Genomic DNA, 24,257 nt, shown 5'->3' with positions numbered 1-24,257 from the left:
GTGGACAGATGCAGTTTGGCCAAATGCAGGAGTGGGTATTTTCTGCGCCCTTGTTATGGGGACGTCCAGACGCGTGACTTCTCATCAGATATCACAGCCTAATAAATTCTGACACACATGTACATGCTGGGTTGTGAAAGGGGATAAAAAGAGATTCAGTGTCCTTTAATTCTTCTGTAATGGTCCTAAGTATGTAAATCACAGGATGTGGATTCCCCCTGGCCCCCATCACCACTGCTTTGGGGTTGAGACTCTGGGGAGATAACCTCATTCGAGTCTGCAGTGAGGAGACAGGCACAGTGGAATAAACAAATGTAGCTCCGGACCAGTCTTTAAATCTCTAAAACTGATTTGCACAACTGGGGAGGCAGGGCTAAGCATCCTCCCCACAATGTCCATTGGAGAGGGTGGGAGCCATCCTCACACCCTTGGGAAAGCCAGGGCAAAAAATATGATTCCTCCCAAGTGGCAGACAGGGTGTGCACATGAAGGCAGGTAGCTCAGAGGAATTGTTTCCCTCCCGTTACTGTGCAACACTTCTGCATCCACTTCTGCACAGCGCGCTTTAATCAGCAGCCCTCCCCTCTTGGCCCCCGGGCCTTGAAATTCCACAAAACCCAATTAACAGAGATGAGAGAGCTCTAGCATGTATACATATGAAATTTCAGAAGGCTGAAAAAGAGACTCTTAATACCATAAAGCCTGCCCTAAAGTAAAATTTGCATCTGAAATCTACATAGTTAACCCCATGAGGAAGACAGCATAGCTGAGTAAAACTTCCCCCCCCTTCCCACCCAGAGGGGTAACTTATCCAGGTCCGCTCAGTTTGGCATCGGCCTGCTTGCAGCTGAGGAGTGCTGCAGAATGAGCCCTGCACCTCATGGGCAGCCTGCAGACAGCATCAAGGAATTGTAGATCCAACTTCAGAGACTGTACTGCAGTGTCCCAAACAGAGAAAACCAAAACCAAACAACAGCCCTAGCCTAAGAGGATCATGCAAGCTTCTGTAGGCTGGTAACCAAAAGCAGTCTGGGTGGATGTTGTGCTTGTGTAGGCTCATTAAAGGAAGTATTCAAGACTGATCTAATTATCACTTACAGATTCAGCACATTCAACTCAGGTGTTTCATGGTTTACTAAACTGCTACTATACTGGCTTGTTTAAATTGCTTGTCATAAACTGTCCTGAGAAAGACACCCCCTGCTTTAAAATAATCACAAACAAACAAAAAACCCTCAGCAAATCCACTACTTTCTGTATTGGTTCAGTATTCAGAGGGGAACTGGGGATAAAGCTTTGTTCCCGCTCTGTGCTTTTATCTATCTCTTTTGCTATCTTGTTTGTGTAAGATACAAAATTTCTCCTCCTATTATCCTTCTTACAGCTTAATCACATACTAATTGGGGACCTTCTGCTCTTTTTTAAGTCTCTGATCATATATCCTCCCTAAGAGCAGTACACAAGTACCCTCTTCAATTAAGAGAAATTAAATAAGAGCTAAAAACTCTCACCTGAAGGCTTTATGTGATTCCCTTAGCTGACAGCAATGAGTTTGGCTTAAAAGTGGCTGATATCTGGGGAGGATAGGGGTGGGGTCTGGGCAGTGTGCTGGGAACACAGGTACGTATTTCCGTGCAAAAACATGAGGCCTCAAAGCTGCTTTTTTTATTACCTCCGGATTCTGCAAAGGGTTGGTTATCTCACACTGTGAGCCACCATGATCAAAGCCCCGGCAAAGGTCAGGCATTCCTTCAGGAGTGACATTCAGCTGCCGGCAGTGCTCCTCCAGCCCACAGCTCCCACAGCCTGGGCTGTGGCACTGCACTGAAATCCTTTATCTCGTTAAGGAGCGAACCTACAGATTACTCAGACTGGCCTTAGCTTGATGTCGAGAGCGTGTAACACCTGGCCTGGGCTTTCTGAAGAGGAAAGGTGGTTGTTTAAAAAAATAATTCTGTGGGGAGGCAGCATTTCCTTCCTCTGACTTAGTACGAAAGAGCTCAATGCTGAGAAAAGCTGTGCTCTGTCTCTGTGCACAGCCCAAGGGGCTGTTTTCCTCCTGCTCTCAACTCTTAGTTTTGTGCAATTGATACAAACGGTGAGTTCCAAAATACTGGGCATATGAGAACTTATCTACGGTATCTTCCAGTGAGAGGATATCGTTTTCCCACTGTTTTGATAAGACTGGCATTCAGTTACTCGGTTTGAGCTGATTATCCCCCATGAGCAGCTTGTGCGTGGACAGGGAGGCTTCAGGAAGGTGAATGGAAGGAAGAGATGTTTGAGTTGAGAAAATCCTGTCTGTCTCTGCTTCCGCACATGAGGTGCCATATTTTTGCATCTGTGCTAATTTGGTGGCATGAGAGTGTGAGTTCATCCCTCGAGTTGGAGTAACAAAGATTCACCTCATGGCTCATGGTCGTGTCTCTGGCTGTGTCTGGAGACTGGCTGTCCTCAGCCCAGTTGGTTGCCGTGGGGTGTTTGCCATCTTTTTCTTCAGGCATGGGTGTTGAAACTTCAAGAAAGGCACGGGGAAATTTTGCCTGCTTTTTAAATGTGAATAGCATCTTGTCTGTGACCCAGCACCTGTGAGGTAGTGGAAATATCTTTAACTGCCTGAAATTTTCTCTGATTTTTAGTTTTAAATGAGGTTAAGGTATTCTGATCCTAGGTGTAGGATAGGAAGAAGAGGGACCATGCTTTCTCTCCAGCATAATGGGTTATTAGACAGAAAGGGTACTTTCTGCCATAAGGGGGAAAATAAATATATAATTTTTAGAACAGAGAACTTGATTTCCTTTTTAAGAGGCTGCAATGTCTATAATCTATATCCCGTCTTGTTACTTGAATAAAGGGGCAGTAAAAATTTCCCCTATCTGCAAATAAATATGGCAAGCTGTGCAGCTGGCTGTGGACATGCAGCTTTCTCAAGCAAACTGAAAACATTTGTGTGTAGCATACACTGTGCCTGCAGCAGGAGTGCCCATCTCTCCCACCCAACCTTCAGATGATCCTCAGATCCCACAGCATCGTGCTAAAAAGCCTGCTCCCTCTGCAAGACAGAGGTGAGGATCTGGTCCTTGTCTCTGAAGTACCATGCTGGCAATGGGGAAGGAGTCTGCCAGTTCTGCTGGGAACAGGGGAAAGAGAGAGAGTGGGAAGCAGTGGTGAAAAAAAAAAACAACAAATGATTATCCAGTATTTTTTTGCCAGCCTTGACCTGGCTGAGTTTTCCCAGCCCCAGCGCTAGCCTGTGCCAGACACTGCAGCAGTTCCAGGGTTTGCTGCCCTACAGTAGCATGCGTGCAATGGGCAGGTCTCATGTAGATCGCTCGTGTGTTCAACCCCAAAAAAAGAATGGGGTTAGTGTTGCATGGGGGCGTCTGGTACTCTTGACCGTTATCCCTCTTGGCAGTGGATGGGGGTGAGAGGCTGAGTGCTTCCCCAGGCTCTTCCAGCATGAACTAGTTTTTTGCCTGATAAATTGTTTAGTGGTTTGCAGAGTTTAATGCACTATTTTTCTCCCAAGTGCAACCTTCATTGCAATGAAGAATACTGAGGAGGGATGCAGTTACGATTAACAAATTGTTCACCCCTGCCTCTGCCATGTTTTGGGAGGGAATTAACTGCACAGGAGAACCCTAATTGCATGAAAAATTGCAGTGTTGGTAAGGACAGGGCGATGGTAAACTTTGGAAGTGCCTTTTTAATGCAATTGAGCATAACTCTCATATAATGTTGTTTGAGTTTAGTAGGATTGAAATATAATTGCAGGGTGACCAGTTGCTACTAGTGGGGCTCTGTAGAATCATAGAATCATAGAATCGATTGGGTTGGAAAAGACCTCCAAGATCATCGAGTCCAACCCTTGGTCCAACTCTAGTCCATTTACTAGATCATGGCACCCAGTGCCACGTCCAATCTGTGTTTAAAAATCTCTAGGGATGGTGAATCCACCACCTCTCTGGGCAGCCCATTCCAATGCCTGATTACTGTGTGCAGCTCTAAGCCCATCTGGAAGGGTGATTTACTGGAGGCTTGGGCAACCTGGCAATTTAGGTTCTTTTTAATGATGTTTAGACTTCTATCCATGTTATAAAGTGCAGCCTAGGGTTTTTACAAGGGTGTAGGTGCCTGCTGCACAGAACTTAGGTTGTGGGCTGAGTGGATTTTTTTTCTTTTTAAGAGTGATTTTTAAATTTTAGGGAGCAGCTCTTGATTTTTTTTTTTAATTTGAGTCTAGCAGCAGGCAGAAATATCCCATGCAGGATTTAAAAGGCATCACGTGTCTTGTGCAAACCAGCAACCTTTTTTAAGTCCTGTAGCCAAGTGGGTGAAGGAGCTTAGTGGTAACAGACCAAATTGAGTGGGGTGGGAAAGGGGAGCAGGTAAGCCCCATGTTTTTTCCTGTGTCCCCCATCTCATGGCTAAGCTGGGGCCACCACAGTCACCGGAGTATCTTCAGATCAGTTCCCAGGACAGCCATGCACCTCCACGGGTAAATTGAAGGAAATGCCTATTTTAGAGGAGCCTAAGGATGCTGTGCAGTTAAGTCAAGCAGGGCCACAGGGGTCCAGGAAGCTTCCTGGAATGAGTATGGGGTGATGGAGCAGAGGCAAGAATGCGTGGTCAATGGAGCTCTTGCACAGTCAAAGGAGAGCCAATGCCATCAACACCAGGAAAGATGCGTTTTCATAGAATCATAGAATATCTTGAGTTGGGGGGGACCCACTAGGATCAAGTCCAGCTCCTGGCCCTGCACAGGTTGGCCCCAAGAATCACACGATGTGCCTGAGAGTCCAAACAGTTTTTGAACTCTGGCAGGCTTGGTGCTGTGACCACTTCCTTGGGAGCCTGTTCCAGTGCCCAACCATCCACTAGATGGACACCCTTCTCTTAATATCTAATCTAAACCTCCCCAACACAGCTTCATTTTGTGTTGTGGGTCATAAGCGTGCATTTCAGTAGGCACAGGCAGCTCTTGGAGGCTGATCTAACCGCAAAGCTGACATAGGAGCATCCCTCCAAGGCACCTTTGTTGGCTTCTCTCTGCATCTGGAGTCAAGGCTTGCCATGAGGTTGCCATATCTTCTTTTTATGGAGTGGGAAAATAGTATTTCCTATGCTGCCCTGGGAGACAGAGCCTGCAGGCACAAAGGAGGGGTGCTCCAGCTTTTCTGTATATCCCTTTTCCCTTCCTTTTTTTCACTTCTCCTGCAAACAGACAGGCAGCTTTCATAGGCCCATTATAATTAAAGTCCTCTCCTTACCTGAGTCATCTCCTACTATCAGCCCATGGCTGGGAGGCATCAATCCCTTTTTTGTATCATCTAAAATGCCATGTGGCAAATGAGACTAAAACTAATGAGCATTTATATTATGTGTTGGTAGCTTGGCCTCCAGCAGCGTTATGTGGTAGGTTTATTGCGCCTGTTTACACCAAGAGTTCAAATGAAACACTCAGCATCAACAGTTTGGGCCAAAACTGTGTTTGCAGCCCTGCCCCTTTGAATCCATTGTTCAGGTCATTCTTTCCTTATCCTTAGTGGTGTGCTGTGATTTTTATATTTTTAGCTACATGTAAATGTAATTTTAGGCCATGTTTTTGTGTTTCATTGATGTACCGAACCCTCGTGGGAATGATCCATAAAACTAAGTTAGTAGGTTTTCAACACTATTGTTTGTACTGAAATCATCTCACACAACATGGTAGAGAAATAATTCCTGTTGTGACCTTCTACTAGTAGTTCAAATAACCTGTCTAAGAGACGTCCTGTTTCTGGAGGGCCATATTGCTTTAATTCCTGTTAAAATTTAGTTTGCCTTCTGAGGAACAGTGCTGCCGAAATTAAGTACTTGCAAATGCTTTTTACCTCCAGACAAACGTTGCAGTTTGCATTTTCAATCCTAATGAAGCTTTAGCAGACTGCTACTTTTGGCCTAATCATTTGTACATGTATAGGGATTTTTTCTTTTTTTTTTAGTTTAAAAATGAATATTTTATTTTAAGCCTTTGGACCATCTTGCCCACATCCAGTGATGGATGTCTAATGAGATGACTTTTTGCCTCCACTAAATGGTTATATTGTTTGCACTGATGTATGCTAAGACTTGATGCATTAAATCTTTGGTCATTAGCCGATGCCATTAGCAGAAAAGTCCAAATCACTTAGAGCTGGGACTTAAGACTTTTCATTAAAACCTGAATTTGCATGTTATTGGATAAATCTGTTAATACGGTTTAGCTGGACTCAAGGAAGTTATTTGAAAACTTTTTACAGAGCATATGCAGGGTCAGTGGTGACTGAGAGCCTCAAATTTGGAGAAAATTTTCCATCTGGTGCTTCCTTCATACCCTGTCATATGCTGAGTAGCCCCTGCATCCATCCCACCTGGCCGTGCCTGCCCTTGCCACCCTTAATGGTGCACATGCAGCCCCAGCTCTCAGCATTGCACTTCAACCTGGGCTTGACTCTGCTCCAGTGCTGCCGAGAAATCCCCCTACAGGAGCCAAAATCCCAGCAGCAGGGTCTCCTTGCCTCATGGCAAAGTGTGGTCAGTCCTTCCTGCCACTTTAGGGCAGGAGGGGGTTTGCCTCACTGTTGCTTTCCCTGCAGGAGTCTTTAAGCAGCAGCAGCACTGTGGGAAACCAAGCTTGCTAGGAGCAAGGACCATTTGAGAGGGGTCATTGATGTCATCAAGTTGATTACTCCTCCATCATCACTCTATCTTTTTTTCCGTTTTGTCCCCCCATTTTTTAGAAGACGGATGAGACAGGAGCACTTCCGAAAATATCAGTCGTGTTGGGTAGTGTGACCAGCACAGTATGATCTCTGTGTTGATAGAATTAAGCAGTTGCTGCCCAGTCAACCTCTAAGTTGCAAACTTAGGCCTGGTAAACACATAAAGGTATGCCAGGTGCTTGCACAGGTGTCGAGTCCTTGTCCTTACCTTATATAACAGAGGTAAGATGACTTCCTGACGCATGTCATACTCTTGCATTTTCTTAATTGAGAACATTCCTATTCAGTGCAGCTTGAAAACTGCAGCTCAAAGGGAAGTTGACCCATTTCTCAGTTTTCTGGGCTTCTGATGGTCTTTGTTATGACATATGGTGTTGAATAAGCTGTAACATAGACTTAATGTAAATACATTTAAGAGAGGTCCTATTTCAAGCACTTTTGATCCACATTGTGTTTAGTGCCAAAAGGCATCTTCCTGTTACCAGGGTGCAGGATGGCTTTTTTCTTGGTTCCCCCCAGGAGCCTGGGTCTATATCCTGTGGGACTTGAGGAGGTCGATGAGGAAAAGTCATCCCATCCTGTGACGCACGTTGTCTGCCAGAACAGGAACGCTGGGCTTCAGAGGTTGTCGTCGGACAACCCGCTTTCACACAGAACTTGTATGCTTATGTGGTAGATGGTATTTTCCTTGCCTGAGCAATTTCTCTGGGAAATACTGTTTGAGTATTGGACTGAAATGCATCCCTTTGCCTGTGAGAGAGGCACATTGGCTTGTGGGTCTGAGTACCCCAGAGAAGATTCCAGAGTTTTTGTGAGCAGGAATTCTGATAACCTCGAGGCAAGCAAAACAAGCCTGTGTCTTTGTCTTAACTCAGCTGACAGCTCTGGTGACAGAAACCAAAGCAGCTTTGTCCCTAGGGAAGAGCTGAAGATGGCACAAGAGGTGACACCAGGATGGACTCCAGCATCCTCTTCCCAGCCCAGAACCCCTGGGGCTCTCTCTCACAGAACACTCCTGCTGATTCCCCCATGGCAAGCAGCTGGCCTGAGGGCACCGGTTCCTCTGACGTCCAGTGGCTTTTCTCTGGTGGTTTAGGACAACGGTCCTTATTGTCAAAGCAATTAATAAGCCAGACCTCTGCAAATCAGAGGCTCAGGCTTGGGCTTGTTAAAACATTGCTAAGCCTCTGTTGTCTTTCGGCAATAAAGAACTGAAAGAGCTTGGGATATGTCAGGAAACAATGGGGGAAAATACCTTTTCAGCTAATGGGATTGGTTGAATGTGACAAGGACACACAAGGCAGAAGAAGGGACACTGAGCATGGTAAAGGCCCATGTGGTATGTCATCATCCGGAGTATTTGTAGTGCCAGTGGTCCCATTTACCAGGTTTTGGGAGTGCTTAGTGACCCCTGGGGTCTAGTGTGCGATTTGATGCTGCATGTTCCCTCTTTTGTGCTTGGACTTGTATTTACATCAGGACAAAGATGAACTGTTCAGGATGGGCAAAGTTAAAGGACCATCTTACTGGAACCAGAGCTTACAATGAGCATTGGCTGGCAAATTGTGGAGTGTTTGCTAGCAATTAATCTCCATCCAAGAGAGCCCATTACTTAGTTTGGAGAATGAAAACATTGCAAAATACTGTAACAGGGACAGTTTTCTCTGTGAAGATATGGCTTTGCTGCCAATTTAATGCCCTCTCAGTTATATTTCCAAAATCAATGAGCTGTGTAAAACTAGGTGTAATCTCTGTATATGTGAACTTGCAGTACAGAAATAGTAATGGATTGTCCTCCCCTGATCAGAGCCTTACAAGACTTGCCTGGCTCCCTGCATGGTTCACCAGCACTCCTGGTCTCCTGACAGCCTTCCTGAACAGGCAAGAACAAACAAATTAAGAAATCACGGGAGAGAAGAAAATGGAGATAGCAGGGGATTTCTAATCAAGCTATTTTAATACTGGGTGTGCTTTAATCACTTACTTAATGGCAGTGCTTAATGAACACTTGAAATAAAGTGTGTTTCTGTCAGAGATTCAACACCCATGTTTTTAAAGCTGTCTTGAGGGAACTCAAATGCTTATTACAACTTTTCAGTGAAAATCCATCACAGTTGTGCTATATTAATTTCCAAGATTGAAGAGGAGGGACAAGGGGAAAAGTTAGAAAAAGACTAGAATGTAGACAAGCCAATAGCATGTTGGTTTCTCACTAATGTTGCAATTAACCTGAATTTAGTTTCTTCTTGTAATCTGTCTATATAGATACTTTTTCTAGGCTTTGTCAAGTCATATTTATACTTTCCGTTGTGATGCTCCCCAGGCTGTTGCACTGAAGTTTTTGTTGCACGCTGACCCTTTGGGATTCAGGTAGAGCAGTTTGCTCTGAATCCTCTTGCATGTTCTGGTATGCTGCCTGTGTTTCCAGACATGACAGCCCCTTTGCTTCAGGTGCTGATCTTATGGTACTGTTGACCATGAAGCTGCCTTTCCCATACATTGCAGCCACAATGCTGCTGGGCTTCCCAAACAGGAAAGTGGTCTGGGCAGCTGGAGAAAGGTCACAAACTTTTCATGCTCCCAAAAAATCATGCTAAGTTCTATCAAGGATCCTGGGTGCCTCCTTCACTTGCTGGCACGCTGGCAACTTCTCTCTCCATATTCTAGGTGTCTCCTGGCATGCTGTGGCTCTGTGGTTTCCTGACTCAATGTGTCCTGGGGAGAAGGAGGAAACTTTCAATGACTGGTTTAAAGAAACTTTCTTGTTCTGCCCTTTCCTGATTTCCAGCACTAAATGCAATCTAATTACATGGCAAAGAACTGAAGGACAGTATATGAGGAGAATGGGAGGCCAGGAGGATTTTTTTCTGACCTCGTCAAGTCATCAGTTCGCCCCATGAAATGTGCAATTTTGATTTTAGTTTTGTTTTGAATAAAGGTTAGCAGTTGTAAAGCTGTAAAGTTTCACATCAGTGTGGATGCAGCTTTTCACTTCACCTCCTGAAAATGTAGAGTCCCTGGGGTGTCACCCCCACTGCTTGTAAGAAGGAAAGGTCAATGAGATAAATGGCCTCCCATTGCCAAGTTTAACCCTGGGAAGCAGGGTTAAAAGACTGCACCTTTTTTATTTGTCTTTTCATAAATCACAGTATTCCTAAGGCCTGTGACTGATGTGTTCCTGTGGATCTGCTTTCCTAGCTCTGTTCCCTTTTAGCTTCAGGTGAGGCTAAAACTAATGCTACAACCCACCACCCCCATATCCACTCTATCATTTTCCCAACTGTGCTGTCCAAGGATTGGAGAAGGTTTTGAAAATTAAGCATAAAATTATCTCTGCTATTAGGGACCTAGAAGGTGTTTGGTTTTGGACATAAAACTACTTGCTCTAAAAAATTATTTGGGGTTGAGGATAGTAACCTGAGCTCTCTGTATATTGACCTTTGCAAAGTTTTCTATGAAAAGAGATTGTACAATGGCTTCCAGGGAGGTGACAAATTGTAATTGCAATTACTGCTGGTGTTGATGAGTTTGTTTCCTCTGTTGGTAACTAGTTTTGACTGAAATACCTTACTGTTACCTCCTCTATATTCCATCACTGGTACCCTTGTGCTTGTCCGTGGTGAAACCAGACATAGGCCTGGTTTTGACATTGCTCCAAAGTGGCATTCTTCTTGGTCTTGCATTTTTATTGCAACAGATGGTCAGCAAAGGCATAAATACAGAGTTAGTTTAGCCATTAAAATGCTGTTGGTATTTTGAGAGGACAGCTGAAACTGCTGTCTTCTGGGTTTGCTAAAACCTTCTGCCTAAGGATGATTTCAGAGCTCCAGAAACCAGAATAGGCTAAAAATAGACATTTTTTCTTATCTCTTGTGCTAGGTTGAGCTGGGAAAATGCCAACTGCCCAACACAGAGAGAGAGAATCCCCCCACAAACCTGAGGGAAAAAAATTAGAACTAACACTTAAAATAGCGAGCTTTTTATATTTTGCATAGAAGAGAGAAAATGTAAAACAGAATATTATATAACACACATATATATGGAAAATAAAAACAACAACCACTTTACCAAGTCACTCACCCAAATAATACAGATTCCAACCACCCAGACCACAAAAACACCCCAACAGACTCCCCCCAAAGGACACCCAACAAGAGAGGAGAAAACCAATAACAAAAACAAATCTGTCCTTCCCGAACCAAACAGCTGTGAAATGGTGGCAAGGCCTAACACTTTCAGCAATGGTGATAGCAGGTCTGCTCAACACCCAGCCATGAAGGGGAAAGAGGCTAGGCACCTCCTACACCTTCTTTTATACTTGATTTGATGTCAGAATGATATGAAATATCTCTTTGGTTGCTTAAGTCAGGTGATGCTTGTCCCCTCTAATCTACGTCAGATTCTCTGGGCCTGCTGAACTGAGGCCTAGCTAAAACTAAAACCCAAACTGCCACATCTCTTCAGATCAAGACATCCTCAAATTCCCCCACAACAAATCGACTAATTGAGCCTTTTATTTTGAAGTACTGCTATAGCAGTGTTGGGAAGCTTTGGAGAGATTTTGGTGGTGCTGGTGGTTTTCTTGAGGAATTACCTGTTGTTGTGTTTTCCCCCTAAATTTAATATTTGCTGTCAAAAAGTTGAGGCCGTGTTTTTTCAATCGACCCTCTCTTTCAGAAACAAAAGGGAATGCATGCATTTATTCATCCTTAAGTTTCTTTCTTCGTTTGTTTTAATTGACTTATTTTAGTCTGAGTTGAGAAGACCATCTGCTGGTGCCTGTAACCAATGCATAACTTGCTGACAGGAGAGGAAAAGTAGTCAGACTGGGGCCTTTTTTTGTCTTTTTAGAAGCAGCTTGGTGTTTAAAGAAGAGAGGAAAAACAAAACAAAAACCAAACCAGCACCTCTTTGGGTGCTGACCTAGGGATGCTTAGGTCTTGTGTGCACAGGCTTGCTTGCCTCATGGTTCTCTGCAAAGCTCCCTGCCCATCTGTGACCTCCTTTGTAGATGTGTGTCCTTTGAAGGGTCATTAATTTAATATCTTTCTCTGTGCAGCAGCTGGAACAAATGGTTGCCCCAGCTCCAGCAGGAGCTCCCAGCTGCCCGCCTCACCCAGCGCTGACCTACAGGCATTTTTGCCATGGCTGTCCCAGGCTTTTTATAGGTTTTGGACACTTGTTGCATATAGGATACCTTACAGGTGGGCCTTTCCTAAAGCATTAAGTGGTTGCCTGGGGAGGGCTTGGGGTTTGTTTTATTCTGTAGTCTTGCTTTCCTTCAGAATTGTTTCAAAAATCAGGAATAACTTCCTGGATTCAGACTGAATTTTAGAAGCAGCATTTCACAATCAACTCACCAGAGATTAATTTGAACTGTCTCAAAGTGTACTCCTTGGATGAGAGGGCAGGCGCATATTTAAAGTGGTGAGTAACTCTGCGAGTCCAGGTGCAGCATTGCCAGTGCAGAGCACCTGCAGGGGCTGCCCATCTGCATGGCAGCAGCTGTACCAGTGCCATAGCCAGGGGATTCTGCCCCCCATCCTTGTCCTGCCCAAAATGCCCAAGTATGATTCAAGCTTTACCACTTGGAGACTGTGATTGTTGTTTGCAAGGGAAATATTTGCTATTGTAGTGACCTGGGTGGTTGTTCATGTGTTATTTCAAAACAGCAGTAGGTTTAAACAGGTGTCCAGCGCATGGTGAAGCTCTTGCTGGGATAATGCCTTCTGCTGGCTCAGGGTCCTCTTTTCTGCAAACTCTTACCCTTTGCCTACAACTCTTTGCTTGAGATTTTGGGGTTTTCTTTCAGGTTAGTCATAAAACTGAATAACAGTTTCATTTTAGCCCTAACTAGCCAAATAATTTGGCTCCAGCTGTTTCCAGTACACGTATGCTCTCCCAGTCCTGTTGGTGTCCCTTCAGGGGGCTGTCGTCTTCCTGCACTGGCTCATGTCAACCTGAGAACATGCTTGGGAGCAATAAAAGATAACAACTGAGAAGGCCAAGCTGATGAGGAAAAGAGCCTCAGGGAGGGCCAGGGAGATGCCAGTTCCCAAAGGATGCTGGCATAGTCCGTGCTGCAAGACTGTGCAGTGGAACTGGAGCCCTGGTGGTCTCTGAGAAGGAGGCCACCAAGGTTTTGCCACTCAGGAGTGTCCCCTTTAAGCTGAGTCCTGTGGGACACAACTGTGTGTGCCCAGGCCAACAGGCATAGGTTATAGCCTCTGGTGTTTATGACAGGTTATGACATATGTGTGATAAGGTGCCCTAAAACATAACAGGAGGTGTACAGGTTTATAAAGCACAAGTCCTCACTTCTAGTTACTTATTGTTTCCAAGTTGCAGATCTAGAACTAGGCTGTATGTTCCATCTCCTTTACTTTCCAGGTCATGTGAAGAAGCTTAGAAGGGAACTAAAGCAATGTGGTGCAGTAGTACTCCATATATTGCCACATCAGAGCTGTGTTAGGGACTGTTTCCACAAATGTCCAGATTCTTCACATTGTCTTGGAATTGAGAATTGCACCCTCATTGGCTTTATTGTGTTTTTAGTACTTGGGTACGAACTAAGGTATCAAAATACTACTTTTTGGTGGGTGGATGAAGTATAATTTCTGTTCTGAAATACCAGAGAACCTCATGCAGGGCAGTGTGTAATTATGCGATTATCTCACTGAAGGCGTGGGGACTGATCAGGTTTTGCAGGAGAGGATTTTTCAGGCTGTGCTGAGGAGAAAATGTGCTCTGTGAACCGTGCCTGTATTAGATATAAATGTCACCACTGTGCCAGGGTGAGCTGTGTGGTTGTGGGCTTGACTAGCAGGTGCTGAGCGAAGCATGGAGGACCAAGTTGCTCCTGCATGGAGGTTACGTTGACCCAGATCGGGTCTTATCGGTCTCTCAAGTGTTTCTGCAGTTGTATGCACTCCTTTCTTTAGAGGACATGGGGAGACAATTGTAGGGATGGCATGTTTGTTGGAGGAGGAATCCTGTGGACAAAGACTGGGATGCAGTAGAAGCAGTATCATCAGCACAGTCCTGTACCTCAGTGTGAGGTACGTTTTGGCCATGTCTCACAGCCCTGGAAAGCCTCTGGGGCAGTGGTGTCCACTGTGAGCAGTAGGTGGTGGAAGGAGCTTTGGCATCATCTGCAGTCCAGAAGTCCCAGGGCAGAGGGTGCAGGCAAGTGTCCCTGGGGCTGGAAATGGGACTGGATGGAGCACCTGGGGCCTATCCCTCACCCTGGTGTGGGGGTGGGAGTGTTGAAGGGATGGTGAGAGGGACATTAATGTCTGCATATGAGGCCTTGATCTCCTGCCCTGAACCCCTTCTGCAAAGACAGCTCAGATAACCCATCTGGGTTGACTGGTAGGGTGTTATAGCAGAACCAGTTTAAGTCCATAGGGCTTTTGGAAAATAAGTCATCAGGTCTTTATCCTCCTGGTTTCATTGTGTATATGTGTTGCCCTGTGTGCTCTCCTGGTGTCAGTCACTGTGTCCATCTTGGTGGGACCAGAGGGAAGAAGGAATATTCTCAAGCCCCTGCCTGGTGGTACGTGGGGGTGCTCAGTAGGATTTACCTGACAGCTCTTGGGGTCTTCCCAAAGCAGTGTGGGGCAGGCAGTCTGAGAAGCTTTGCATTATTGCTATTATTTCTTGTTACAGGCTTTTTTTTTTTCCAGTTTCTGGCTCTGCAGACCCCCAAACGCTCTTAATGGAGATATGGCCTGTTTATATGTTAATTTTAAGCCCACTGACAAGCGGTTTGCTTTTCTCCTGACTTCTCACGGTTCCTTCGCCCGCTGAAAGCCTCTGCCATGGGCTTAGGGGATAAGGTGCCGAGAATTAGAAAATAAAATAAAATCTGCAGGATGCTGGAGAGTGGGGGGGTGCAGGGATTGGCATGCTCAAAGTATAAATGAGTGATTTCTGAAAGCGAGGAACCCTGATACCAAGGGTGTGCATGACAATTACATCTAGTACAATACAGAATGTTAATTACTAAATTTTGAGAAATTAATGCTGATTAGCAGCTGTGTGTGTGTGTGACCTAAATACATCTATTGCTTGATCTTTATTCATAATATACAGTTCATTGTTGATAAAGTAATGGCTGAATGGTGGGCTGGCCCACAAGTCTTGTGCTAAAGACTGAGGCCTGATTTGTAAATCATCTGAAATTCACTGGCATTTGTTTTTTGTGGAATTTATACGGATGGAGAAGATGAATAACAGTCTGAGCTATCCCCTTTACAACTCAATTCCTAGATATTATTGAGAATTCATATTGCTTTTATTATTTGGTCACAAAAATGGCCCTAATGCTTGTTGGCTTTAAAACACCTACTAACGCTGCTTTCTCTCTCCATCTTGCAAAATATAAGACAAGGCCGAAGCTTAAATTAAAATCCTCAGGTTCTTATCTCTTTCCCACAGGAAAGCAAATCTGTGTTGAAAACCGTAAAATTAAGAGGAGAGCAAGGATAGCATAATTTAGCAAAAATTCATGGCACCAGATTCTGAGCTATATGACTGGAGGGATAGGTCAGACATTAAGAAGATACTGCCTGCTAATGCAAGTTCCTTAAGGTGGTGCTCTGGAAACAAGGAAATTGGAAAATGCTGCACTGGTTCACATTTGCTCCCTTTCCTCTACTCCTGGTCTTAAAAATAAAATGAGTTGTCCATTTAATCACTTGTCCTTCCGGAAATCCAGAGAAATCATGGACTTGCGCATGGAGCTTTGTCCTAACATCTGTTTTGTGCTAGGATTTCAATATTGAACTCAATGAAAATTAATTTCATTGGCCTCTTAAATTATTTTTTTCTTAATTCCTTGTGTTTGACAGGCTGTCCTTGCTGAATTATCAGTCTGTCTGTCTGAAGGATAGCTTTTTTAAAAAATTTTATTAAAACCCTGTTTCTTCCATAATTATTCAGGCTAAGGGGCAGTGTAGAGTGGCAGGGTTAAAATGAGGAGTGCCTGTTACCTGCTGGCATCATCACTGTGGCTCATCCCACCATGGAAAGGGAAACTTGTGATTCAAGCAGTGTTAGTGTGGCAGGATTTCATTGCAACAGAGGAATTTCATTGTCTTGCAGCCTTATCTAAGAGTGTAATTTTGGGCAGCATCCTTCTGTCATGCCGACTGCCTCCTCCCCTGTTCCTCTGCAGGAAGTGCTGATGAAAAGTGTGCATCTTGGCCTGTGGGGACATCACCTTATGGCACCCATTTTAGGACTTTCTCAGGTGTTTGTAGCACTTTGACTTCTCCTTAGTATGATGCAGGGAGAGGCCTTCCATGTGTCCCCAGGCAGCCAGCAGGCCTCCCGCCTAACTGAACACTCTGAGAGGCCACTGCCAGCCACTTATATACGGAATCAGGCTTTTAAGCGTGACTTTTTAGTTACCTGTTAGACAAAGAGTTTTCAACCAGAGTTTGTAAAATTGCAAGGGAAAAATGCTACTGCATCCTCTGGGAATAGCGGGGGTTTGTCCCAGCTGCACCGTGCTGTGCCATGCCATGACCATGACCATGCAGGGGAGCACACGTGAGGAGCAGTGAAGCTGATGAAGACCATGTTGCTCTTAAGGCTGGAGATGTGGCAAACCTGCGCTTTAAGCCTTTTTTTTAATCTGTTGGGGTTTTTTAAAATGCCATTCCTGTAACCAAAGAGGTTCTTCACCACTGCTGCCGTGCTTTGCCCGCAGCCCCTGGTGCAGGGTGCCTGCCTGCCCAGCTTGTTGGTCCTCCTGCCCTACAGCTCTCCATTTGCCATTTCCGCTCCCTGTCTCCCAAGCGCCTTTCTTCCTGCTTCCAGCCTCCACCCATTTCCCTGCCTTTCCTCAATATCTGCATCCCTCCTTGGGTGCCAGTGGTTTGAGGATGCTGATTCTGGCAGCAAACCTGGTTTCCATGCACTAGCCACAATGTCATGTCTGTCCATCTGTTTCCCCTGCTTCAGTAAAGCAAATATTCAAAAATTGCATTTTGGAAATACTTCCTTTTTTTTTTTCAACGCAACAGTCCCACTTGGCTGACATCATTTAATTTCATTTTTGTTCTTCTCTTGCAGTCAAACAAGGTGCCTGTGGTACAGCCTTCTCATGCGGTTCACCCCCTCACCCCTCTTATAACCTACAGCGATGAGCACTTTTCCCCGGGGTCACACCCGTCTCACATCCCCTCTGACGTCAGCTCCAAACAAGGTGAGCCCATCCTTTCCCAGCACCACGGGGATGCAGAGTGGTCCCGGTGCCCCCTGTGCTGCTGACAGAACTTTATTTGTAATGTTTTAGAGGGAGGGTTCCAGGTGCATGTGCCTGCTTTCAGAAATTATAATTCTGACATGATGCTGATATTTAACTTGGCTGCTTAAATTTTCATGCTCTTTCTAATGTGGTAATTCAGGCTTTTGTCATCAAAGTCTTTTAAAATCTCAGTAAAGAGCAGCCAATCTTTACCATCTCCTGTGGTGCCTGAGGCTTGCAGCATGCAGATGAGGAAAAGGCAATCATCCCTCACCTTCCCAAAAATGGGGGACAAGTACTTTGGTAGTGGTGTTACTGAAAACTTACCCATAAAAATAATTCTGAGCCTGTGCAAGTTAAAGCTTTACAAACATGACATTTTTTAACCTCCTTATGCCAGCCGCCTTCTGCAGAAAGCATCTTTTTAGATGTTCGAGTCATGGCTGTTGGTTTTCTCTGCATCTCTATGACTCCTTTAAGCAAAAAGAAAAGCCTCCCAGATCTAATCTGGGACCATCAGATCAGCCCCTTCTGGGTCAGTCTGGAGACCCCCAAGGAACTGCTGACAGCCTTGAGGTGTCAAGCCCAGCCTGTGTCAAGAGCTCCTGCCCAGCACTCGGGAGAAACCAGTGGTTTCCTGTGAGCAATGTGCTTGCTTGCATTGAGATGCAGGAGGTGGGGCAGGACGTGCAAGGGGAGTACTGGCCCTGACCATCACACATCTGAGCCGGGGTTTGGTTAAGAACCTGAGGAGAAGAAGCCTGCATGGAAGAGCTGGTAGCGAGGAGGGACAAAGAGGGAGTAGAGGGTTTACGAAGACATTCACTGTATTCTGCATATTTGTGTGTGGGCTTGAAATCCGTAGGTGCCATGACTGTTCCTGGTTTCCTCTCCCTGCCCCTTTCTTCACTTGCATGTTGTGCCATGTGATGTGTCATCTAGTTGACAAGATCATGAAGGTCTGCTTTACTTGGGCACATATCCACATGCACAGTTGTCCCGTTTATCTGAAGAGGTGTCCAGCCATCATTGTTCAGGGAAAGAGACTTTTTTTGATCTGACTTCCACCGAATGTGTAGGTTTTATTTTTGGCTGTGCTATGCAGATAATAATGTGGGCTATATCCAGAAAATGCTATGGCCTTGTGGCTGTGTGTGTTTTTTGCTGTTTGTTGGTTAGGTGTTTTGTTTTTTTAGAGGGAGGGAATACAAAAAGCACTCTGTCTGGAAAGCCTGGCCTGTAAATACATGTATAGTATATTTTTCAGACTTGGAAGAAGCAAATGGAGACCTCCTGTCCTCATTTGTCCTCCTCCTTTGCATCAGTGCCCAGGAGAAGGGTATTCACACTCATTCCTTGAAATCCCAGGGGTGCCACATGTTAAGAGAATGGGATTTCCATCTCTTGCTGAAGCTGGCTGTGACAGCTGGGGCACACTCTGCTCCTGCAGTTTGTAAGCTCATAAGGTTTTTGCTTACTGTATGGTGGGTTTGTCCACCTGTGCCCAATCTTTTTGCCTTTACTCTGGTTTATTTTTGTACTCCTGTACTGCAGACCCCAACTGAACAACATCTGGTTTGTTGTTTGTGCTGTACATCCTCTCTCTCTTCTGCCTCTTCTCAACCCTCTCCCCTGTCCAGCATCCCACTGGTCATGTTCCCATCCTTGAGCGCAAGCCTGGTGAGGGGCGCTGCTGGAAGGCACAAAGCTCATGCCCCTCTGGTGTTCCTGAATGGACTCTTGATCCCTTTGCTCAGCACTGGCAAAGATGAGGATGGATGATGCAGGCTGGAGACTGCTGGTCTTGTCTGGGATGGTCTCCTTGATGTGTGTGGTCTTTCCATCCATACTCCCTGTTTTGGCGCCACTGGCATGTGGGAGCACCCGCAGTGAAGTAGCCCATGCAGTTGCTGCAAAGAGAGGATTTTTTCTTTTCCTCAGGTCCTCTGCCAAATGCCTCCAACCATTGTTTCTGTCCTCGCCTCCCACTGTGGGTCTGGAACAAGGCACTGCCCTAGTCCTGCTGCCAGAGTGCCTTCCTCCTACTGAAATCCTTCAACAAGGGGGTTCACAGGAGCTTGCCCTCAGCACTGCTTCTTGCACCTGAGGCACTTTGGGATGGACACACAGCACTGCCTTGCTAAAGACAGTTGTTATTTTATTTTATCTTATTTTACTCTTTTTTTAAATTTTTGTTACTTTTTTCTTAATGCTCTCATGAGCAAGACCTTGCTTTGGAGAGCACTGATTGTATGATAGCTGTGTGTGCTCCTGCTGGGCCTTAGGTAGCTGGTAGCCTCCCACAAGGGGCTAGTTTTGGATTAGCAAAAACAATTATGCACCAGTTAAGAGAGAGCAGTGTTGTCTCCACGGGTCAGAAATGCAGACTTTGGGGAAGGAGTGGCCCATCTCCATGGGCAGAACTTGGTCTGGCAGGTGCAAAGGCATGTCATAACTTTCAGATGTATCAATTGTCAACAGAAATGAGAGAGATGAGACAGAGCTTGTTTTTCACCTTTGTTGGGTTTTTGTTGTTTTTTTTAAACCATTCAGAAAGAGTGTTCCCTCTCCTGTAAAAGCCCTGGGATATATAAAGTGTTTCCTTTCCTGTCAGCTACCAGCAGTTTTGCACCTTTGAAAAGACAGCTGGCCAGAAATTTGATCCTAATTCAGGTTGTGGTCCCAGGTCTGAAAATTTAGCTTTTTTGAGAGAGAAAATAATACCACCGGTATTGTTTTCTACACTTTCCTGCACACGGTCCTGACAGATATACTTCAAATCTTATAATGAAATTCAGAACATTTAAATACAAGCTGGGAAGGGGAATAAATCACTAGCATCAATCTATAAACTAAGTCTCAAGGTAGCACACACTCAGTCTTGGACCTTTGGAGTGTCACCACATAAATATTTAATACCCTTTTAAAGCAACTGATTTAACATGTGAAGTAGACTTAACAATTCTTTCTGCTTCACCCCCCTCTTCCCCAAACACATTTAAATAAAACAATGTCTTTGTGGCCTCTGCAACTATAATTCCATATCTCCTGGGGGCACAAGGTTTAGGTGAAGAATGGAGACCACAGACTCTTTTGGGATGAGGATTAGCTTTAATCTTGAGGTGATTCTTGCAGTTGTAGGACTCTGTGTTCTGGGGAATGTGAGCTAATGGATCATTCCTGATGGGACTCTTATTTTTCCATGAAATACTACCAATGCAAAACAGATTGACCTTGGAGCCCACAGGAGTCAACTTGATGAAGAGCTTAGTCGGAGCTGGAGTGACAATTGGAAGCCAAATGAATCATATCAAGTGTGACCATTACAGGCCTGAAAATGATTCTTAATTAAGCACTGATCCTCTGTGGTAGCAAGTTTCCAAAATCTGTGAATCCATAAGGGAACCCGAGAAAATATAAAAGTAGCAATTTACCTAATCTATTAGCTCTGCTGTGCTGCCTCTTTGACAATGCATTATTTTCCTCTTGTTTCCTGATGTGTTAGAAGATGTCCTCAGGATCCAATCAGGTTTGGTGAAATCATTGAGAAAACAGTATTGTCTGAAGTATTTTACAAGAAATCTAAACTCGCTCAGGTCCTTACCCATACATTTATTTCCTCCTTCCATTTTGGTTTTCTGGTATTTCCCATGAATTCCAGTATTGTGTGCAAGTTAGTTATTATTTTAAAGGTGGCACCTGTAGCCTTTTGCTTTAACCAAGAAGGTGGTTATTTCTTACCTAGAGCACTAATTCCATTGTAGTGTTGGCAGTCTTAGCTGTGAACTGTAGGTCACATATGTAGTATTTTGAGGGGGAAGTCATTCATTTTTTTTCTGCTCTTTAGCAGGCATGTCCAGACATCCTCCAGCTCCTGATCTCCCTACCTTCTATCCCTTGTCTCCTGGGGGCGTTGGACAGATAACACCACCTCTTGGCTGGTAAGATTTTTTAGCTTCTTTTCAAAGGTGCATGTTCATACCATTCACTGTTGTGGAATCAATCACAGCATTTACAAAATAATGTTGTTGCAGTAAGAAACGGCTACTTTATTTGAATTGAAATTGAATCTGTTTTTTGAACACATACAGAATATGAAGTGTGTAGATTTCACTTTGAAGTCTATATATTTTTATGGCTCAGATTTGTAGCTGTTAGCTTTTGGAAAGATAGCAGAAAAGAGTTCTCAAGGAATGAAATGTAAATTTTTAATAAACAAAATTGCAATCACTGAGGGGAGGTAAGAAGGAGCTTTGAAGTGTGTGTGTATGGGGAAATCTTGAAACTGCCCCAAATGGAGAACAAACTTGTAGTCTGCTGCTTTTTACAGTTTCTATATGGAAAGAAGCCTCTGTCCTTGGGAGATTTTGGTGCTCTTACTAATACTAATACTCTCAGGATCTCTTGCTGCCACTCAGGGTGTCACCTTCCTTTTGAAGGAAGTGTGGGATTTTTGGAGTAACAGCTTTTGGCAGGGTGCTTGATGTCTGCTTGGGGTAGATACATTCTGTTCTGTGGAGCAGGAAATAAGGAAACTTAACAAGAAGTTCACTGCTTTAGAATCTGTATCATCAGTAGTCTGTGCCCACACAATGAGGGATGCACATTTTTTTTGTTTTTTAATGTTTCTATGGGAGGGAAACATGATCCAGATGACAACAAGCAGAGAAAGTAGAGGGCAGAGGATGGTGAAATGCTTGTATTGCTGGCATATCATTTAGGAAGGGCCACATGCCTTTTCGGAACAAATTATTATCAAGTATCAAACTAAAATATGGAAGTATCTGACTATCTATTTTTTTAATCTATTTTTAAACTCTTTTTTTCCCTCCCTCCTTCGTGTTTTGCTGCTGAGCTGACTCCTTGCCTCCACTGCCACCAGGTAGTTGCTGGCATGCGTTTTCCAGATGTGGTCAATCTTTTTTTCTGAATGGTTTCTCCATGCAGAGGCTGGGGGGAGGGAAGAGGAAAAGAGTAAGAGAAACAAGATCCAATCTTACAAGACTCAGGGATGTGTTCAGCAGCACTCACCAACAGCGGGACATACTCAGCTGTCCCTTATCCTCCCGCTTCCAAATGCTTGCTGTGAGGTAGTGCTGTTGAGTCTTCCTTCACTGTTTTTTTTCCCTTCCCCTTGAGTACTGCTCATTTTCAGTAACATACTCCAAGTGTGCAACCTGTATCCTGAACCTTACAAAGGCCAGTATCTGTTTTTTTCTGTCTGAAAGCTGATTGGCCAGTCAGTAAGTAACTCTTTGTGTCGGACTGATGTGTATATGGGTCTTTCTGGCTGGTTCACAGATTTGTTTTCAATACCATAACATGCTGCTTCAGGGTATTCAACATAGTCATGACTGAACCATTGCTAACTGAAAGTAACCAAAATGTAGAGATTATGATAAAAACTAACGACCTTAAATGACAGACTGGTGAAAAAATATTGTGTATATGTGGGAGCATAAAAGAGGTAAAAACTTCACACAAGCTTCTCTTACTGGACGGCAAAATTTGGTCTTGAAACAGTAAGATAGATTTGTGTTGCTGTGGGCTTTTAGGTGGTTGGGTTGGGTTTTTTAAATCAAATAAACTACTTTGTTAGAAAAGCTGTCCACTTTTAACTCACTATAGCATATGCCAATGGAGAGAGTCCTAAGTTTTCAAAGACTTAATAAAACTATTCAAAAGGCCTTCTAGCTTAATAATTTACTGTCTGGTGTTCTTGCTCTGATCTACAGCAGAAGAACTCTTTGGAATAAGATGCGTTTTTCCTAAGAGCTCGTTTACCAAATATGATTCCAGTGCTTATAAAACTAGGTTAGAGAGGGATAGAGATAGAGGATTGTGGATGTGTGTATATGTGCGCTGGAGGAGGAAGGCTGGTTGTTTTGCATTCCTTCCCAGTGGAAACTTAGATTGGGAATCTTTCCGTAGCAAGGGAGAAAGTTTACAGTGTTTAAGTCTTTGTTACTTTCATTAGGAGAACTCCTGAAAGTGTTAGCTCTTACTATTTATTTTTGACTAGTACTGAATTCCCATCAAGTGCTTGTAACTCTAGAGTAACTATTGAATACCATATCACATGATTGATGGGTTCCTTTCTTCTGTGACCTCAGGCAAGGTCAGCCTGTATATCCCATCTCGAGTGGATTCAGGCAGCCCTATCCATCCTCACTCTCAGTCGACCCTTCCATGTCCAGGTAGGTGTAGGAGGTGAATGACTGACTGGGGAGTAACTGCTGGCATTAGAGGGCAAGTTGCTCTTCCGCTTGTATCTTGGTCTGCCTTTGCTTGCTTTTCAGTCAGCTAAAACTATGCATATTTTTTTATTTAACCTATGTGTGTATATATGGTTTGCCTGGATCCCACACTGGTCTCATTCAGCATTTTCTTGTCCGTCTCTGAAGTATTGCAATGAGGAGCACCAGTGAATTTTCAACAACTAATTGAGTTGTTTCACATGAATGAGTCATTAGTTCATTTCTAGATGCAGCATATGGTTTGCATCCTTGGGTTTTGCTCATGCCAGTATGCAACCAGGTGGATTGTCACTCTAGTCTGTGTTCTCTAGTTCCAATTTTAAAGTTGTTTGTAATTAGTCTTGAATCATTTAGGTAATGCTCTAAGTGGAAACTTGCTCACAAGTAGGTATTTCATAGCCCAAAGCCACTAATGGCAGGGGATGCCAGCACAGTGTGTTTGTACTGGTGTGGAATCAGGCACTGTGTCTTTATATATAAGTGCAAGCAACCAATGCTAATTGAGACTTGGCCATGACACACTCTAGACCTCCTATGCTCTGCTTTTGCATTCTAAAGACAGCTTCTGCATCCTGTGCTTGGTGTACACAAGGTTTGAATATACTGTTCTTGGGGTTTTTTGTGTGACCTTTAGAAGACACATCCTTCTTGCACAGGGATTTAAGACAGGCCACTTGATAAGTGGTGAGTCCTCTTGCCTGTTTTTGTGTGGGCTCCTTTGGATTATCACTGTCCCTTTACTTCTTTAAAGGGGAATGATAAGCATGTGACTGTTGGGGTGATTGGGAAGACAACCCATTCTTTCTCTGCAATAAAATGATTTGGTTACAGGGCTTTGTATTTCCTTTATTTTGATGGCATGAAGGAAAAGAGCAAAGGGAATAGGGAATGGTGAAAGGAGAGGCTGGATACCATTCCTTAACCATTCAGCAAAACTTTGGAGCATGAGCTTGCTTTTGATGTTAACGGTACTTTTCACCAGTTTAAAATGAAGCATGCAGG

General features: G+C 44.2%; 1 protein-coding gene across 10 annotated transcripts in view; it reads left to right on the top strand.

Annotated features, from left to right (window-relative positions):
- LEF1 (lymphoid enhancer binding factor 1) overlaps window positions 1-24,257 on the top strand; it is a 70,023-nt gene that overhangs the window by 25,438 nt on the left and 20,328 nt on the right. For 5 of the 10 annotated variants that reach the window (XM_071555119.1, XM_071555118.1, XM_071555120.1 and 2 more), the window contains 3 exons: window positions 16,824-16,956; window positions 20,846-20,939; window positions 23,112-23,195. In XM_071555119.1, coding sequence (XP_071411220.1) covers window positions 16,824-16,956; window positions 20,846-20,939; window positions 23,112-23,195 — 311 coding nt within the window. The remainder of the gene's footprint in view (window positions 1-16,823; window positions 16,957-20,845; window positions 20,940-23,111; window positions 23,196-24,257) is intronic. The other 5 variants (XM_071555121.1, XM_071555123.1, XM_071555126.1 and 2 more) reach the window with 3 other exon arrangements.

Source organism: Pithys albifrons, chromosome 5 (assembly GCF_047495875.1).
Source record: "Pithys albifrons albifrons isolate INPA30051 chromosome 5, PitAlb_v1, whole genome shotgun sequence".
NCBI classification, from domain to species: domain Eukaryota; kingdom Metazoa; phylum Chordata; class Aves; order Passeriformes; family Thamnophilidae; genus Pithys; species Pithys albifrons.
This window is presented reverse-complemented; position numbering and strand designations above follow the sequence as displayed.